The sequence below is a fragment of the Urocitellus parryii genome, chromosome 2, assembly GCF_045843805.1.
Source record: "Urocitellus parryii isolate mUroPar1 chromosome 2, mUroPar1.hap1, whole genome shotgun sequence".
NCBI lineage: Eukaryota > Metazoa > Chordata > Mammalia > Rodentia > Sciuridae > Urocitellus > Urocitellus parryii.
In genome coordinates, this window is record NC_135532.1 from 95800143 (window position 1) to 95821114 (window position 20972).

General features: G+C 35.8%; 1 protein-coding gene and 1 non-coding gene across 2 annotated transcripts in view; one reads left to right on the forward strand and one right to left on the reverse strand.

The window, feature by feature from the left end:
- Window positions 1-68: 68 nt before the first annotated feature.
- The window catches only part of Nek11 (NIMA related kinase 11), a 347795-nt gene continuing 326891 nt past the window's right edge, over window positions 69-20972 (forward strand). The window contains exons 1-2 of the mRNA XM_026383853.2: window positions 69-184; window positions 3295-3564. Coding sequence (XP_026239638.2) covers window positions 3395-3564 — 170 coding nt within the window. The 5' untranslated portion in view covers window positions 69-184; window positions 3295-3394. The remainder of the gene's footprint in view (window positions 185-3294; window positions 3565-20972) is intronic.
- Window positions 2809-2914, reverse strand: LOC113179444 (U6 spliceosomal RNA). The gene has a single exon (XR_003300347.1). It is a non-coding gene; the product is annotated as a U6 spliceosomal RNA (small nuclear RNA).

The following is a 20972-nucleotide window of genomic DNA, read 5'->3' on the forward strand; positions in this document are numbered from 1 at the left end:
AGCCTCGCCCCGACTTCCCAGCATGCCCCGCGCCGTCTCCTTGGCGACCGCGCCAAACAGCTGTAGCCTCGGTGCTCCGGAGCACGGCGGGGTACCGCTGCCCCTAAATTGAGGCCCGCCGAGTTACTGGCGGGACTCGGGCATGCCGCCGGGGCCGCCGCTCCTCCGCCCGCGGCGGCGAAAGGTAATGCGAATTGCGCTCCTCGCAGCGTGCCCCTCTCCCCCTCGCGGGGAAGGTTGTGACTTCGAGCTGCCGCGGGCAGGGTCCTGCTTCTCTAGGCCTCTCTCCTCGCTTCTTCTCATTATCGTCGACTCGTCACCTCCCGGATCTCTTAGTCTCGGGAAAATAAGAGTATCTGTTGCCCCTCGATGTGGCCTAATCAGCTTTGAGAATTGTTTTACTTCAAAGTTGAAGTTTACCTTTAAGGATAGTTAGACGTCTAGTTTAGCAGAATCTGGTGTCAAATCTCCTTCCTCGAGTTTATTACCAGGGAACAAGTTTATTACTTTGTTTCAGCAAGTGGTAAACACTCACCTTTCCTTTGTTTTTGCTCCAGGGAGATTCTTTTTACTTCCCGTGGATAATTTGCATAAGAAGATAATCTCTCCCCTTTCTAGGTTCTTATCCATCTTTTCATTTGTCCCCTCTTCCCCCTCCCCCACACTTTGGGCAGCAGTTAGTCTGTTGGACACTATTTTGCCCTCATAACATTCTAGTATATGTCAGATGTTGTGCCAAGTCCTGGGGATACAAAGGTTTCTTCTTGCGCTCAGGGGTTAGGGGTGTTGATGAGAGAACAGGTAGATCAAGTGAACTGTAAATCTAAAAGCTGGTACATTACTGGGTAGACTTACAGGGGAGACCAGGGGAAGGGATGGGCTACACGTGCACTGGGATGACCCAGGGTGGCAGGGCTGATGTGAGGTTGGGCTGCAGGGACCCTAACCCCAGAGTACTCTGCAGCCCAGGACAGACTGCTTGCACGCTGCCAGGTTTAAACTCTTCTTTACAAATAAGAGCTCTGGATCTGAACCTCCCATATCTATTCTGCCCTCGAATTCTGTGCTTTACTAAGTGGAGACTTTAATCTCTCTAAAATAAGAATTACTGAGGGATCTGAAGCCCTGTTTTCAGTGGAAAAGGCTGAGAGTCCATACATTTTTCTGAACAGCTCAATTTGTCCAGAATACACTTTTATATGCTAGTGAGGAAAACAAAAGATACATTTAGAGATTAGAGGCCTGCTCTCCAGTTTTCCCTATTTTTTTAGCAGCAAATTTCACTAATATTTCTTTGAGGAGGGGCATTTCTCTAATCTCACTGGCATGGGGTGAAACAACTAATTAGTTTGAAAATAAAATGTAATAAATAAAATTTTAAGTAAATAAAATGTGATCAATGGATTTTTAAGTAATAAAATGTAATAAATGGATATTTACATGTTTATGTTCTCTTTTAAGAATATATGAGGTCATTTTTGTGGTTGATTGTCATTGTGGTTAACTGACACTACTATCACATAAAGACAACTGATCTTCATTATAAACAATAGATTTTTTTAAAAAATATTTTTTAGTTGTTGATGGACCTTTATTTTATTTATATGTGTTGCTAAGAATCGAACTCAGTGCCTCACACATGCTAGGCAAGCGCTCTACCACTGAGCCACAACCCAGTCCCCCAAACAATAGCTTTTTGACTTACTACTTTGGAATTATTGAATATGAAAACCTAACTTCAAGGCATAGTCTTCAATTTAAAATCATTTTCATATAGATTTAAAACAAAAGCATAATTTTCATGATTACTAGCAAAACAGTTAACATTTTGATGAAATAAAAATGATTTTACTATGTACCTACTCATGAAATAGTCCTACTTCTCATAACTCTGCCATACATTTCATATGTCCTTGAGGAATTACAGATTTATCCATAGCACATTTATATTCAGCTAATATTAGAATATGATTTTAGTTTTGAAATACATGTGTATTCTAACCCAGAGAGATTACTCTCTACCCACAGTGTATAATAGAAGCTTCAGAAACTGGATCAGAATTTGCTTAACATGGGAAGAAATTCATTCTGAATTCTTATCCTTCCTCTCATCTATTATAATAAGTGGAAAAACTATGATTAAAATTTACAGGAAAAAAAACTAAACCAGTATTAAGCTATCTTCTTTAATTCTAACTCAGTATTTGTAAACCATAATAGACCTAAAGTGCAAAGAGAGTATTGCAAAATGTTGATGCAAGTGTGTAGATTTAAGGAATTGACAACTGTATTTGGATTTTTTTTTTTTTGATGGTCCCAGAGATTTAACCCCAGGATACTCTATTACTGGGATAGATTCCCCAGCCTTATTATTTACTTATTGTACTGAGGATTGAACCCAAGGGCACTTTACCACTGAGCCACATCCTCAGCTCTCCTTATTTTTAAATTTGAGACAGGGTCTTACAAAGGCTGGCATCAAATTTGCGATCCTTCTGCCTCAATCTCTGGAATCACTGGGAGTACAGATGTATGTGTGATTCCCAGGCCATCATTTTTCATGGTTTCCTTTCTGTTCCTCCTCTCCTCTCTCTCCTCTCCCTCTCCCTCTCCCTCTCCCTCTCCCTCTCTCCCTCTCTCCCTCTCTCCCTCTCTCCCTCTCTCCCTCTCTCCCTCTCTCCCTCTCTCCCTCTCTCCCTCTCTCCCTCTCTCCCTCTCTCCCTCTCCCCTTTTGGGGTTTGAATCCAAGGGGTACCTTACCACTGAGCTTCATCCCCAGCCCTTTTTATTTTTATTTTAAAACATTTTTAAAATAAGGGATCCTTCACAAATTTCCATGTCATCTTTGCTCAGGTACCATGCTAATCTTTTCTGTATTGTTCCAATTTTTGTATATACCCTTATTATTTATAATTTTATTAAGGATTTTGCTAAGTTGCTTAGGATCTTTCCAAATTGCCTGGACTGGCCTCTAATTTGAAATTCTTCTGCCTCAGCCTCCTGAGTAGCTGGGATTACAGGTGTGTACCACCAGATGGGCTGGATAGCCTTTTGTTTGTTTGTTTTTAGTTTTGACAAATTTGGATGTACTAAGATAGACTCTCTTACCATGAAAGATTGCCTTGTCCTGGAATTTGAAGCTTCTACCTTTTTTCATTCCTTTGAAATCATTAAAACTAACCAATAAGCAATCAGTCTGTTAATCAAGGTGCAGTTCTCACTGTCTAATACTTATATATTCTGTAGGAGTCTTAGCATCTTTTAGACCTGATGTGTGGATTTTTCACATTTCAGGCATTGACCAACATTTGCTGGATGAATTGGATCATCTATTAGGAGACTTGTTTGTTAAGTTTCTATAAATGAACAGACCAGTACTATCTTGTTTGGAGCGATGTTGAAATTCCAAGAGGCAGCTAAGTGTATGTGTGCATCAACAGCTGTTTCCACTAATCCAGAGACCTTGATTGCAAGAAGATACGTGCTTCAGCAGAAACTTGGAAGTGGAAGTTTTGGAACTGTCTATCTGGTTTCAGATAGGAAAGCCAAAAGAGGAGAGGAATTGTAAGTAAAATGCTTCATACTGACCTTGGCTCCCTGTATGTGCAACAACTGGCTGATTAAGAACATTGGATATCCTTGAACCTGTTTTTTTTTTTTTTTTTTTTGCATTAAAGCAAGAAGCTACTAAAGCTATTCCTTCATTTATCTCTTCAGATATGTTTTTTTTTTTTTCTTTTGTGGTCTTGGGAATTGAACTCAGGGCCTCATGCATGCCAGGCAAGTGCTCTGCCACTCAGTTATACCCCAGCCCCAGATAAGATTCTTAAAGGCATTTCAGTTGTGAATAAAGTATCCAAAAAACCTAAAGAAGGTAAATGGGGTAGATCATATGATAATTTTTTAGTATACCACAGTCCCAATTACAATATTGCTTTCACTTAACTTGATTGTAACTTCTTGAAAAAGAAAAAGAAGTAATGTTTATGACTGCACTTTTAGAAGTGTTATGAAATATAAATAAGCAGTAATTCACATTTGAGGTGAAAATGATGTACTAAAGGAAACATGGCATTAATTTTATTTGGCTTTTCTCTAAAAGAAATTTTCAAAATCTGTGCTCAAAAAGCCCTCAGACTAGATATTTAAACCAAATTCAGTCTTTGTTTAAAATTAGCTTATGTTAATGACTTCCTTGTAAATTGCTTTTTTTTTGGTTTTGACCCCATAACTCCCAGAGAAAAATGTAATAATACTTTTTGGATAGTACATTTCTTCTGGATGAGGATACACTTTCATTTTTAGCTTAAAGCTTTTTTTTTTTTTTTTTTTTTTTTTTAAATTTTGGCAGTGAAAGTTGGAACTGAAGTTAGGATAAGAAACTTGCAAGTAGAAACAGGAGCAGAGAAAGCAGAAGCAAAATGATCCAAGAAATCAGCCCTTAGCCCTAGAAGACCAGATTTCCATCCCATAGTCTATTCTTTTATTCAGAAGTTTTTTAGATACTCTGAGTTATTCCAGCTTTTTCTCATTGGATATTTAAGTGCAGATTTAAAGTTAGTGTGTGATAAATACTTTTCTACTTTTTCATATTAATAGAAATTACAAAAGCAAGTGTCACTAATGCTACTACTTTATTTTAAAGATCAACCTTTAAAGTACTTTGTGTAGAATTTTTAAAAGTTGTAATTTTAAATAGTTTTCAATAAATTTCTACATGAAGAATTGTGAAAGAGCTGGAATTTTACTGATATTCTTAGAAAACATGCATTATGACTCCTGCCCCCCAAAGGATTTTTCCCCTTTAATCTAGAGGTGCTCTTCTAGCATCACAGAGTAGGATGATGAATATTTGGCAATTATTAGAGAGCCTTCAGCATTGAGCATAAGACCTAATTTTGGCCGAGGACTTATAAAAACCACACTTTGGACCATGTCAAATTTGAGTTTTTTCAACTAATGAGACAGATGAGGAATTTAAAGAGAATTCACAGAAAGGCTAAAATGTTGATTAAAAGGAGCTAAAATAAAATGTGTGAAAACCGATCTTGAAAGCTCTGGACTTGAGATTAATGAGTGTAGAGTGTGTGGGGGTGGGTATGGGTATGTGAGGCTGTCCATAGGGGGAAAGAAAGTAAGAAAAGGTGGGGGGTCTGGGACTGGTTGGCTGATAATGATTTATAAGTAAATTTTCTTATATTGGAAATAATCTTAAAACACATGATTTGAGCTGAAGATGACAGACAAATCCTAGTGTTGTGGAATGAATCCAATGGTGAGAATAATGGTCAAATCATTTGGCACTAAAAGGTCTAGTCTAGGATTATTTGGAAAAGGAATCATTCATCATCTAAAATAAATTACATACTGGTCGCATGCAGCCTTCAGGTGTGTTTTGTTTGGTCTGCATAGAATTTCTTTTTAATCCTAAATTAGTTGCTAGTATTTTCAAATGGGCAGCTCTCAAAAATTGAGCATTTCATCTCCTTTAGAAGAATAAAACAAAAAGATTGAGTAACATTTGCTAAAATCTGTGCCTTCGTAGCCACAGTGGACTGGATCTGGCTAGCAATGACTCCCTTTGGACAAATTCTTTGTTATCTGATTAGCCACATTCCTGCTCCTATTCATGCCCCTTAGGCCTAACTGCATCTTACCTTTCCACTATCTGCTGATTTTTTTTTTTTTCTGGAAATTTACTAAACCTGGAAAGAAAACGGATATGACTGCTCATGAAATCCTAGAATGCTAGAAAGAGGGCACTACAGTGTCATCATTAAGACCATGGCTCAGAAGCTGAAGAAGCCAAAGAGTAAAGCATACATGGTTCCTAATCTGAACTTTACTATGCTCTCTGTAACATGGTATAATATCTCATAAGACTGTAATAAGGATTAAATAATATGTCTACCTATTTTTATAAGATGAAGCTATCATACGGCCTTACAGAGAATTATCACTCAGTAACAACTGAAATTCACCTTAATTATAAACAAGCCAAGTCAATAAAATAATTAAAGTAAGTCTAATCAAACTTTAGCCAATCTACCCAGTGACTGCTTTTAGAATCCTCTACTAAATGGAAGTTTTTCTTTTGCACTCTGCTTTTGAGAAACAAATCTTCCAAAGTAATTTGCTATTAGGCATGTGATTTTAAAAACTTCTTCAAGGATTTTTTTCGATATTATAATAATTCTGTTGTCATTTACTCTTTTACATCTCTAAAACTTATAAAAGAAAATTTACAATCAAAATATTGCAGTTTCTCATTATGCCACTTGGGGGCACCACTCTATCATTGATATTTTGTGTATACTGTGATCTTTAGTTACATTCTTTTAAATTTTTATTGACTTCCAGATTAGCTATGGGATAAAAATAAAAGCCACACACATTACACTTGATTATTGCATGTTTGGAGAGAGTTTTCTTTTGGTATAAATATCTGGAATTCCTTTTTTATTATCTCAGTAGAATAAAATTAAATTGTTAAATTGAGTAGTGAATGGGATAGAGGTTTTTCCTTTATTGTGTTTTACATTTTGAAACTTAAAAAGCAACTTTGGGGATTTTAAAAAATAAGTATAGCTACTCTGGTCTAATTAATGTAATTATATTGTATTCCTAAAAAATTTTTTCTAGTTTTAGTTCATAATTTCATCTTATATTTTTGTTAAGATGTCAAAGTATGTTTTCTATTTTGCAAACCCAAATGATTTTTTAATTGACACACAAGTATTGTACATATTTATGGGATACTATGTGCTATTTTTATACACATATACATACACACACACATACACACACTTGTATATATAATATAATGTTCAAATCAGGGCAAGTATGTCTCTTTCCTCAAACATCACTTCTATGCCATGAAACCATTAAAAATCTTGTCTTTTAGCTTTTAAAAAATATACAGTACATTATTATTATCTATAGTCACACTACTGTGAAATAGAACATAGAACTTATTTCTCACATTTAACTATACCTTAGTATCCATTAACCAACCTTTTCCCATACATTCTACAGCCTTTGGTAACCATTATTTAAATTCTACTTCTGTGAGATAAATTTCTTTAGATATATGAGTGATGTTATGTGGTATTTGTCTTTCTATGTCTGGCTTATTTCACTTAAGAAAGTATTTTCCTGCTTATCCATGTTGTTATAAATGATAGAATTTCATTATTTTTATGTCTAGATAGTATTTCATTGTGTAAATGTACCAAACTTTCTTTATCCATTCATCAGTTGATGGGATACTTAGTTTTATTACATTTCTTGGCTGTTGTGAATAGTGCTTCAATAAACAAAGATGTCTAGTTTACATAGTAATTTCATTTGCTTTGAATATATGATCAGTAGTGTGATTGCTGGATCATATGGTCATTTTATTTTTAATTTTCTGAGGAACCACCCTATTGTTTTCCATAATTGCTGTACTAATTTACATTCCTTCAAATGGTGTGCAGAGGTTCTCTTTTTTTCTACATCCTTGTTATCTTTAATCTTTTTGGTAATAGCCATTGTAACTGGAATGAGGTGCTATCTCATTGTGGTTTTGATTTGCATTTCCCTGATGATTAATGATGTTATGTATTTTTCATCTATCTGTAGGTTGTTTCTGTCTTCTTTTGAGAAATGTCTCTTTAGGTCTATTGCCCATTTTTAAATCAGATTATGCGTTTTACTATTTTTCTTTTTTCTATTAAGTTTCTTATATATTCTCAATGTTAACTCTTCTCTGTCTTTTTTTTTTAATGCACGACAGCAGTGGAAAGCATTACAATTCTTATTACACATATACGGCACAGTTTATCTTATCTCTTTATATAAAGTATGTTCACGCCAATTTATGCCTTTATACATGTACTTTGTTGTTGTTTTGCATTACAATTCTTAATACACATATATCACAATTTTTTGTATGTCTGTTTGCATATAAAGTATGTTAACACCCAATTCAAGTCTTCATATATGTACTTTGTATAATGATGTCCATCACATTCTACCATCCTTGTTAATCCTCTGCCCCCTCCCTTTCCCTCCCACCCCTCTTCCCTATATAGAATTCATCTATTCCTCCCATGTTTCTCCTCCCTACCCCACTATGAGACAACCTCCTTATATCAGAGAAAACATTCAGCATTTGTTTTTTTGGGGATTGGCTGACTTCACTTAGCATTATTTTCTCCAATGTCATCCATTTACCTGCAAATGCCATGATTTTGTTCTTTTTTAATGCTGAGTAAAATTCAATTGTGTATATATGTCACATTTTTTTTATCCACTCATCCACTGAAGGACATCTAGGTTGGCTCTACAATTTAGTTATTGTGAATTGTGCTGCTATAACCACTGATGTGGCTGTGTACCTGTAGTATGCTGTTTTTAAGTCCTTTTCATATAAACAGAGGAGAAGGATAGCTGGGTCAAATGGTGGTTCCAAGATCATATGATTCCATATTTCCAAGGAATCTGCATATTGCTTTCCAAATTGGCTGCACCAATTTGCAGTCCCACCAGCAGTGATGAGTGTACCTTTTACCCCATGTCCTCACAACACTTATTGTTGTTTGCCTTCATAATAGCTGCCGTTCTGACTGGAGTGAGATGATATCTTAGAGTAGTTTTGATTTGCATTTCTCTGATTGGTAGAGATGATGAGCATTTTTTTCATATATTTATTGATTGATTGTATATCCTCTTCTGAGAAGAGTCTATTCAGATCCTTGGCGCATTTGATGATTGGATGATTTGTTTTTTCGGTGTTTAGCTTTTTGAGTTCTTTATATACCCTAGAGATTAGTGCTCTATCTGATGTGTGAGGGATAAAAATTTTCTCCCAGGATGTAGGCTCTCTGTTCACCTCACAGATTGTTTCTTTTGTTGAGAAGAAACTTTTTAGTTTGATTCCATCTCATTTATTGATTCTTGATTTTAATTCTTGTGCTATAGGAGTCTTATTAAGGAAGTTGGGGCCTAATCCCACATGATGAAGATTAGGGCCTACCTTTTTTTTCTATTAGACACAGAGTCTCTGGTTTAATTTTACTAGGACCTTGATCCATTTTGAGTTACGTTTCGTGCATGGTGAGAGACAGGGGTTTAATTTCATTCTGTTGCATATGGATTTCCAGTTTTCCCAGCACCATTTGGTGAAGATGCTATCTTTTCTCCAGTGCATGTTTTGGAAGCTTTGTCTAACATAAGATAATTGTAATTTTGTAGGTTAGTCTCTGTATCCTCTATTCTGTACCATTGGTCTACCGGCCTGTTTTGGTGCCAATACCATACTGTTTTTGTTAGTATTGTTCTGTAGTATACTTTAAGTTCTCATACAGCAATACCACCTGCTTTACTCTTCCTGCTTAGGATTACTTCAGCTGTTCTGGGTCTCTTATTCTTTCAAATGAATTTCATGATTGCCTTTTCTATTTCTGTGAGGAATGCCATTGAGATTTTTATTGGAATTGCATTAAATCTGTACAGTGCTTTTGGTAGTATGGTCGTTTTGATAATATTAATTCTGCCTATCCAAGAGCAAGGAAGACCCTTCCATCTTCTAAGGTCTTCTTTGACTTTTTTCTTTAGGGTTCTATAGTTTTCATTGTATAGTTATTTCACCTCTTTTGTTGATTCCCAAGTATCTTATTTATTTTGAGGATATTGTGAATGAAGTAGTTTTCTTATTTCCTTCTCAGAGGATTTGTCACCGATATGCAGAAATGCCTTTGATTTATGGGTGTTGATTTTATAATCTGCTACTTTGCTGACTTCATTTACTAGTTCTAGAAGTTTTCTGGTGGAGCTTTTTGGGTCTTCTAGGTATAGAATCATATCATCAGAAAATAGAGCTAATTTAAGTTCTTCTTTTCCTATACATATTCCTTTAATTTCTGTCATCCGTCTAATTGCTCCGGCCAGTGTTTCAGGAACTATGTTGAATAGAAGTAGTGAAAGAGGGCATCCCTGTCTTGTTACAGATTTTAGAGGGAATGCCTTCAGTTTTTCTCCATTTAGAATGATGTTGGCCTGAGGCTTAGTGTAGATAGCCTTTACAATGTTGAGATATGTTCCTGTTATCCCTAGTTTTTCTAGTGTTTTGAACATAAAGGGTGCTATATTTTATCTAATGCTTTTTCTGCATCTATTGAGATGATCATATGATTCTTATCTTTAAGTCTATTGATGTGATGAATTACATTTGTTGATTTCCATATGAAATCTTTTTTATATGTTTTGGTATTCTATTTGCCAGAATTTTATTGATAATTTTTGCATCTATGTTCATTAGAGATATTGGTCTGAAGTTTTCTTTCTTTGAAGTGTCTTTGTCTGGTTTTGGAATCAGGGAGATATTGGCCTCATAGAATGAGTTTGGAAGTGCTCCCCTTTTTCTATTTCCTAAAATAAATCGAAGAGTATTGGTATTAGTTATTCTTTAAAGATCTTGTAAAACTTGGCTGTGTATCCATCCAACCCTGGGCTTTTCTTGGTTGGTAATCTTTTGATGGCTTCTTCTATTTCCTCACTTGATATTCGTCTGTTTAAGTTGTGTGTATCTTCCTGACTCAAACTGGGTAGATATGCTGTTTTTTGTATTTGCTAAGAGTTGCTTTGTGGCATAGTATATGGTCAAATTTGTCGATGCCTTCAATGTCTTCTATTTTGTTGGAGTATATGGTTTCAAAACAATTTCAAATTATCCTCTGTATTTCTGTAGTGTGTGTTGTAATATTGCCTTTTTCATCACATATGCTGGTAATTTGAGTTCTCTCTCTCTCTCTCTCCTTCTCTTCATTAGTGTGGCTAAGGTCTGTCAATTTTATTTATTTTTTCCAAAGAACCACCTTTTAGTTTTGTCAATTTTTTTCAGTTTTTCTTTTGTTTCAATTTCATTGATTTCAGCTCTAATTTTAATTATTTCATGTTTTCTACTGGTTTTGCTGCTGATTTGTTCTTCTTTTTCTAGGACTTTGAGATGTAGTGTGAGGTCATTTATTTGTTGACTTTTCCTTCTTTTAAGGAAGAACTCCATGCAATGAATTTAGTACTGCTTTCATAGTGTCCCAGAGATTTCTATATGTTGTATCTGTATTCTCATTTACCTCTAAGAATTTTTTAATCTCCTCCTTGATGTCTTTTGTAATAATTATTCATTCAGTAGCATATTGTTCAGTCTCCATGTGATGCACAAATTTTTATTTTTTATTTTGTTATTGATTTCCAATTTCATTTCATTATGATCTTATAAAATACATTGTAGTATCTCTACTCTTTTGTATTTGCTGAGAGTTGCTTTGTGGCATAGTATGTGGTCTATTTGAGGGAAGGATCTATGTGCTGCTGAGAAGAAAGTATATCTGCTTAATGTTGGTTGAAATATTCTATATATGTCAGTTAAGTCTTAAGTTATTATTTGTGTTATTGAGTTCTATAGTTTCTTTATTCATCTTTTGTTTGGAAGATCTGTCCAGTGGTGAGAGAGGTGTGTTCATGTCACCCGTGATTATTGTGTTGTGGTAAATTTGACTCTAGAACTTGAGAAGAGTTTGTTTGATGAACATAGCTACACCCACCATTGTTTGGGGCATATATATTTATGATTTTTATGTCTTGTTGGTGTATGGTTCCCTTGGATAGTATGTAATGTCCATCATTATCCCTTTTGATTAACATTGGCTTGAAGTCTACTTTATTTGATGTGAGTATGGACACTCCTGCTTGCTTCAGTAGTCCATGTGAGTGGTATGATTTTTCCTAACCTTTCTCCTTCAGTCTGTGTATGTCTTTTCCTATCAGATGATTCTCCTGTAGGCAGCATTTTGTTGCATCTTTTTAAAAAATCCAATCTGCTAGCCTATGTCTTTTGATTGGTGAGTTTAAGCCATTAACATTTAGGGTTACTATTGAGACATGGTTTGTATTTCCAGCCATATTTGTTTATTTTTGTTATTTAATTTGACTTGGTTTTCCTCTGTGATTAATTTTTCCTTTAGGGTGCTACCTCCCTCTGCTGGTTTTCATTGCTGTTTTTCATTTCCTCTTCATGAAATATTTTGCCAAGGATGTTTGGTTTTCTAGCTATAAATTCTTTAACTTTTGTTTATCATGGAATTTTTTTATTTCATCTTCAAATCTGAAGCTTAACTTTGCTGGATACAAGATTCTTGGTTGGCAACCATTATCTTTCAGAGCTTAAAATATGTTGTTCCAGGATCTTCTAGCTTTCAGGCTCTGTGTTGAAAAATCTGTCATTATTCTAATTGGTTTACCCCTGTATGTGATCTAATTCCTTTCTCTTTTGGCTTTTAAAATTCTCTCCTTATTCTGTATGTTGGGCATTTTCATTATAATTGCCTTGGTGAGGATCTCTTGTGATTTTGCACATTTTCGGCATCCTGTAGGCTTCTTGGATTTGGATTTCCATTTCATTCTTCATGTTTGGAAAGTTTTCTGATATTATTTCACTGAATAGATTGTTCATTCTTTTGGTTTGGACCTGTATGCCTTTCTGTATCCCAATAACTCTTAAATGTGGTCTTTTTATGCTATCCCATATTTCTTGAATGTTCTGCTTATGGTTTCTTATCATTTTCTTTGTGTTGTCTATGTTTTTTTCAAGATGATATATTTTATCTTCATTGTCTGATGTCCTATCTTCTAAGTGGTTTACTCTGTTGGTGATGCTCTCATTTGAGTTTTTAATCCAGTTTATTATTTATTTCATTTCAAGAATTTCTGTTTTTTTTTAATATGACCTCTATCTCCCTGTTGAGGTGATCTTTTGCTTCTTGGATTTATTTATATAGCTCATTGTCAAAGTGATCTTTCACTTCCTGTATTCTCTAATGTCTTCTTTGAGAACCAAAAAACATTTTCATGTATATCCTGAAATCTTTCTCTGTAATTTTTTCTGCTGTAGCTCTTCTTCTAATGATGTGGTATCTTGATTTGTTTGTGGTACTTTCTTCCCTTGTCTTTTCATGCTGCTCATGTTTCTTTCTTTCCAGCTCTGTGGGACTGGTGTGTTATTGTTTTTATCTTTAGGTTTGTAGTGCTCTTGTATGGTTCCAAGATCCCTCCTTTGTGGGGAAAGACAATGTAAACCGATCCCAATATCAACAATAACATCACCTATGAACAAATTGTTGTTATTAAAACATTTATAGTTAGTCTCAATGTCCAGAAATGATGGATTCAATTATTATTTAAAATATAATCAGTAGTTTCAAAAAAGGTGTATAATTTCTGGTGGTGGACAGTGAACTGGGGGTCAGGTGTAGGACAGTATGCTAAGGGAGAAAGGTGTAAGGGTATGGGGTTAATATAACTTTGGAAATTTGGAGGAGAACTCTAATGAAGAGGGTTAGTAAGAGGGGAATAGACAGGAGGTAATTTAGGGTAGACAAGTATGTGGTAGGACAGTAGAGTACATAAAAACAAACACACATGTATTTAGAAAATTACAGGATGTTAAAATAGTAAAATTTGGAGCTTGAAAGAAGAAGAAAGAGAAGAAGAAAAGAAGGGAAAGAAAGAGAAAAAGAGAAGAAAAAAGGGGGGGCTTATGCAATTCCTCTATATTATATTATTCTGGTGACTCAGTTTTCAATGTTCTATTTCATGCAAAGCTCTTGGTTTCACATATGTTGGGGTTGTGAGGGCCAGAGGATAGAAGGGTAGAGGCAAAGAAGGAGGATAAGAAAAAAAAAGAAAAAAAAGTCTTAGAATTCCGTTTCCTTCCTGCTTTTCTTCTCTTCCAGTAGGTAGAGTTTTCTATTTTAAGGTGGGGTCTCTGTCCTCAGGGTGGTGTTGGTAACCAGGGTGAGGAGACTTGTGCCCCTGGTATGGTCTCCCACTCATGCCTGGAGCTTCCCCTATCCTGGTCTCTCTGTTTTGTTCCAGGTTTTAGACCCCACCCCTCTCTTGATTATCAGGACCCAACTGCAGGACCTCTTGCCCTCAGGCTTGTACCAAGTGGGCAGCACCATGGTTGCACTGCGCTCCTAATCAACTGAGAGTGGTTTTTGTGCTGGGTAGTCACTGTGCCAAGTAATCGCAGCTGGGGAGGGGAAGAGGGGGAGGAAGTTGGAAACCAGGTATCTGTTCAAATGGAGATCCACGCTGGTAGTCATGCTCACCAAAAAATGGAGAGGAAGGTCTTCCAAGATGGAATTAGTCTGCTTCCAGCTCTGGGGTGTCTGGTGAAGTGGGGGAGCTGAGATGACCTTGTGCCATGGCTAGTTTGCAGCCATGTGACCTGTGTGGGAGCAGAGCGCAGCTGATTAGGTGATTCTGCTACACTGATCGAGAGCCCTGTGTGCACTAGAACTGTGGGCTGTGGGTCCAGAGTCTTACTGGAGCACAGAGGCTCTGGTTTCTGCACAGGTGGTTGCAGCTCTGATGGTTCTGCAAAAATCTGCTGTATAGGCGTCCTCTCACATGCTCTGAGATGTTGTATTCCGTCTAGGTGAAACCTTGTGGAGATGCCACCTGACTGCTTTCGTGGTTTCATTCCACAGAGCAGTCAGAAACAGTACCTTCTCTATTCTGCCATCTTGGATCCCACTCGGCTTCTCCTCGATGTTAACTCTCTATGAGATGTAAAGACAAACCCAAAAGATTTTAATGAGTTAACAAGTTACTTTGACTCTTAACACAATGCAGGTGTTTTAATAGAAAAGAGATGCCAAGGAGGTTGACTAAACCTCAAATACATGACTAAACTTATAACTATTTCCACCACTGCAATGAATTTTTACATTCATCTTATCATCATTGGATGACCTTTTTTTTTTTTCAGTTTCATCACAAGATATAATCATTCTATTATGTGGACTTGATTTTCTTCTGTGGTCTTTTTGATCAACTATTAAGAATTTAATACAATTTGGGCTGGGGATGTGGCTCAAGCAGTAACGTGCTCGCCTGGCATGTGTGGGGCACTGAGTTCGATCCTCAGCACCACATAAAAATAAAATAAAGATGTTGTATCCACCGAAAACTGAAAAATAAATATTAAAAAAATTCTCTCTCTCTCAAAAAAAAAAAGAATTTAATATGGAACCTTTGCTCTGAACTGATCAAGAGAGGGAGCCAAATCAGAAGATAAGACATTTCTAATCAGAAAGAGTCAGAATTAACTGACATAAAACAACTAATAAATGGTACAAGACAAAGCTTAAATATCTGTGTGGCAGGTTGCTCTTAGATATGTTGCAGTGGCCAAGTTTGGCTTTCTTTCTGGATAACTATGGTCCTTATCTTCCTGGTTTCTCTCTATTATCTAAGAACTTTAATGTTTCCCTCTTGCTCTTGTCCATGTAAATATCCAAACATTTCCCCCCTTAACTGTGGCTCCTATACTTTATCCTTTGCTTAAATCATGCGGTCAACATAATAACATAGAAATGCTTTTTCTCTCAAGAGGGCATTTCTTCCTAACCTCCTACATCTACAACATGAGAAGAGGATCACAAGTTTAATAGGAAAGTATAAGGAGTGACAGCCAATGTCTCATGGGGGAAGGGGGTTCTTCTTCCTGCTAGGAGGGTGTGAGCCACCTGAGAACTTTAAGTCTAAAATAATTAGTGGAGAACAATAGACAAAGAATCAGAAATGTATTTACAAAAGTGGAGCCCCTGATATATCCAGCCCACACAAGAGCTGGAACTAGACGAAGGAAAGATGGCTTTAGTGGTTTATTTAAGGGGGTACATCAAGATAAGATTTCAAGGGTGGAGTCTTGCTTCTTGATGTCTTGCTGTCAGCAGGTTGATTGGCATCTTGGCAGGTTACACCCATCTCAGGTGCTATGTGGGACATGGCAGAGTGGGACAGAAATTCACAGTGTGTCAGGGCAGTTAACCAGAGGAAATGTCTATTGTCATTCCCAGATACCAGATGTTCCTATCCACTAGGCTTGATGCATGGTGGCCCACACGCAGTCCATGGATGGCTCAAAATAGGAGAGACCTCTAAGGCTTTCAATGTCTTCAAGCAGCCAATACATAGAACCTCAGGGCTTGGCCTCCTTGAGGAGTTCTTGGGTCTGTATTTGTGTGGATTTTTAAGTCTTAAACTAATTTATCACTCATCCATGGAAACAAAATGGAGGAGAGGGGGCCAGGAGTTGTTGCTAGAATTAGTTTCACTTGCAACAGAGAGGAATGATTTTAGACCTAAGAGTGAAGAAGATGGAAAGTTGTAAAAAGGCAGTTGAATATTGTGTGCCTATATGAATACGTAACAACAAATTTCATTATTATGTAAAATTTTAATGCAGCGGTAAAATTTTTTAAAAGGCAATTTTAAAAAAACCCTAGTTTTAGGATCAGAGTCTATTACTGTATAGCTACATAATTTTCTAAACCCTAGTCTCTCCTGAGAGCATGTCAGACTTAACAGCCCAGATTCAAAGTGTTGTACTAAGATAGAACCACCATCTGGCATAGGGTTGAAGGGGAACAGTGTCTTTGAAAGACCGAATAATGTTTGAGTCACCATACTGGAACCAGGCCTCAGCTTTTCATCTTAAAATACCCAAAAGCAGGGAGCCTTGGTGAAGAGCTTATGCTAACTAAGTCTAGACAAGATATATCCATAAACCTTTATGCTAATTCTTAATTCAAGACCTAGAATGAAAAGTTATCTCATTCCTTGATTTTCTGATGGAAATTCTGGAGAGAATGAATATCTAATCAGAGGTGAAAATATTCCCCAAACAACAGTGGAATAATTGGACCATTGTTCCCTTATGCCAGGTAAGGGGTCTCATCCTTATAACACAGAACAACATTCTATTTTTCTGGGAATCCTCAGACCCATGGTCTCTCTATGAAATAGTTCTGGATGCAGAAACATACAATTATCCTTAGGGGAACCTCCTTCCCCCAAAGTATTGAAACTAATACATGTACATTTTACAAAAATGCAGGTTTGTATAAAGAAGCCAGAAAATAATCTAAGATCCAGCCATCCAATTTTTGGTCCTTTCTGTATGCACTAACAAAAATTTATTCAATCTTTTAAGGAAACATGGCATTGGTCTCAGTGGTTGCCTCAGAGATAGGGGATAGGGAGAAAAGGAGACTTACTTTCGACTGAACTCTTTTTGTGTATTTGGTATTTTATACCATGTTCAAGATTCAAAATAAAACAGAAAAACCCACAAAACAAAACAAAAAACAAACCCAAAAAACAAACAAAAAAAATCTCTACTTATTCAACAAATATTGATCACAATTTACTACTGGTCACTGGCTCCTCACGAAACTTGAGTCTGATGCAGTGGTTCTTAACTGTGGCTGAACAGTAAACTCACAATATTTTAAAGATACAGATAACCAAGTCACAGACGAATAGATTCTATTTAGCCTGGAGTGTGGCCCCGGTATCAGAGTTTTTTGAGATCTTCAAGATAATCTGAAGGGACAAGTAGGCTTAAAATTAGAGTCTGGTCTTGTGGGAGATAAAAACACTAATTTTCCAATCATAAAAAGAAGTAGTTATAGATTGCAATACCTACTACTGTGAAAGAAAAGTAATGGTTGCTACCTAGCACATGCAAGATCCTAGTTCAATACCTAGTAATAAATAAATAAATAAATAAATAAATAAATAAATAAATAAATAAATAAATTTAAAAAGTAAAATAAAGTCTTGGTTGCTGTGATGTATAATGGACCCACCTAACCTGGCAGCATGAGGCTGGGCAAGGCAAGACTTCCCTGAGAAGCATTGTTTCAGCTGAGATCTTAAGAGTGACTAAGAAGTAGCTGGCAGTTTTTACCCTTTATTTGGTATCATAATTGTCTGGAGGGCTTGTTAAAATACAAATTGCTGGGCTCTCCCTACCTCCAAATTTTTGATTTGTAGATTTGTAGTCTGGTGGGAGGAGCCCAAGCTTTTGCATGTCTAAGTGCTGCTCCTGGTTGCTAGAGGACCAGGATTTTGAATTAGGCAAAACTGTGGGGGAACAGTTCCATTCAGTGTAAAAGGCCCTAAAATGGTACAGAGGTTTAAAAGCACCATTCTAAATGCCTGCATCATAGTCCACTGTATGGTTTAATATCACTTGGCCCCCTCTTAATGGATCTCTAGGTTCTGGCGTTCTCTTTAGACTATTACTTTCCTCTTTCCAGGTCCTTAGAGACATGATATAATGATCATTTTGGCATATCCTGTCAACAGCATAACTTTGGAAAACTAATGAACTGTGTGCTTCAATCACTGACAAGTCACAGACATTCTATGTCATTAAATTGAAGTATTTTGGGGTCTCTTAAATTATGGCTACATTTGCTGAGAGGCTCAGTTGTAATTAGAAAAAAAGCACTTCATCCATTTTTAAGTTTATTTCTGACATATTGAGAAATCAGTTTTCATATTATAAGGACTAAACTTAAAAAAATCCTTCTTTCTATATATAAGTTTTCACTGTTCATAAAAAAGGATATTATTTCTTCTTAGAAGATTAATAAATTGATCATAGTAGCTGGATAATGACAAAAATAATTAAAATGAGTAATTATTGTTACTATAATGCATGGAATTTATAATATCTGAAGTAAATTTTCAATAACTCAATTGTGACAGTAATTCCTACCATTTAATAGCTGATAGCAAATGGTATTAAACAATTGGCTATTTAACAAAAGCCTAAGCTAGTGTTTATATATTACACCTACTGAAACCCATTTATGAATTTTTCTGTCTGATTTATTTAATCATTTTAGCATATCATTACAAGTTTTGAATCAATCTAGACAAAACATCAGTAGATTTAATGACTCCAACTTTGAGCTTGTTCAATGTGCTCTTATTAAAGCAATTATTTCTGTATTATGGACATGATTTCTCTCCAGTGGGTATCTATGAAAGAAGACAAGGGTTATTGAGTGGGCTAAGTTAACTTAATAGGATTCAGTGGTTTATGTAGTGCAGAGTTATGAAAGCAATTTGGAGGAAACTAATGATTTTTTTGCCATTTAGCCTGCCAAATTTCAAAACAATTTTCTTTAATTTTTACATTGTAGTGATCAGTTTAAATTTTTTAATCTTATATTTTAAGAAAAAGTATAATATGAAAGCATGTTAAAATTTCTCTTAAAATAGTTCAGGTTCTAAGGGATCTTGGGCTTGGTAAGTCTGGAAAGGGCATATTTGAACTTGGACTTCACTTTGGGCTTCATCAATTTCTGCCTGTGATAAGGTCAAGCCCTGAGATTTTGGCTATCTTACAACATCTAACATTAGGAAGATAGAAAGGAAAAAGAGAACGTGCAAAGGCACATCATTACTCTGACTTATTCCAGTAATGGTAATAAAGTCAATATTCTAAAGTAAGTGATTTTCCTGAGGCTAGTTTGCTACATGTGTTAGCATTAAAGAAACCTTGTACTTCTCCCACTCCCTGGTTTTTAATATTTACACGAGAGGTGACTAATAAATAGAGTATTTTAGTATGATTAGGATGCAAGGAAACCCTCAATTTCTTTTTTGGCTTGGGCAGGGGGCCAAAAAGAGCCTGCTTTGATGACTTAATAACTAAAAGCTTTTAGGAATAAGACAACACTCAAAACTCCTTTTTTAAAAACAATATATTTCTTCCATATAATTGAATGCATCAATATAATATGGAAGAAATAAAAATTTAAAAACCCAAACAGAAAAAAAATTTTGTTACTATGAGAGAAAACAAAGTGATTTATTTTGAATACTCAGACATATTAATGTTGACAGTAAACATATGTTCAAATTACTATGGTATATTTGTTTAGATTTTCAGATTGACTGTTTAAGTCTCCTTATTTATGCCATTCCATTCTTCCATTGTGGTGTTTTGAGGATTTGTGAATAGAGAAGCTGATGGCTTTGCTAACACTGAGTAGTACTCTCAGAAAATTAGGACTATAGTTCTTCATTTAAATGTATGAGATGGGGGGATATCTAAACTATTTTAATAAATAATAATAAAAATATTATTGGATATGCTGGTCCCTTTGTAATGTTATTTTTGACTACCCCAGATTTTAAAATACAAGACTCCTAAGTAAAGCCTATTATTTAAAATGTTTGTCCCACTTATTCAATAAGTAAGATATTTAGAATTAATGCAGAATATGCAAGAGAAAAACTTTATGGGTGTTGTCTAGTTCAAGCTCCCCCTCCCCCTTTATTGAAAAAGGGACTTTCCTGAACACGTTTTTAATAAGGTCCAGAAGAACTTAAGTAGCCAAAATCCATGGTTTTTAATGGTTGATGAGTATCAAAACATTCAAAGAGAATATTAATTAACTTTAATTTCCCATCCCCAAAGAAAGTACAATATCTTCAAGTATAATCTGTAATTTATTTTTTTTAGTTCCAGGGGGACAGTTGACCACTTACCCACATCCCAGCCCTATTTATTTATTTATTTTTTAAGAGACATGGTCTCACTGAGTTGCTAACACTTCACTCTTGCTGAGGCTGAACTCACGATCCTCCTGTCTCAGCCTCCTGAGCTGCTGGGATTATAGGCATGCCCCATCCTTCTGATTACTGATTCTATTTGAATGGTCTTCTTGGGAGAATTTTTCCTCCTACTGCTGTCACGGGGAAACAGTATGAGTTAAAATTCAAAGGAATGAAAAGGGGTAAAGTCTTCAATTAAAATTACTTTATGGCTCAGACTAATACCCTTGAACTGTTTTTTCTTGGGGAAAAAGTTTAGTTGCCTTGACACCCAGGCCTAATTAATAAACTTGGAGTTATGTCCATGACTTAAAAGTCAGTGAGGAAGAAAAACAACAACTCTTCATGTAATTAATAGCTTCTTTGCTCAGTTATTTCTAAGCTTAGTATTGGAAAGAAGTGGACATTTAAGTGGGAAACAAACATTTTTGACATCAGGGAGTTCTAAAAGTGGTCTGTGTACTCCACTAATTATTCATTGCATAAATAATTTCATATAATAG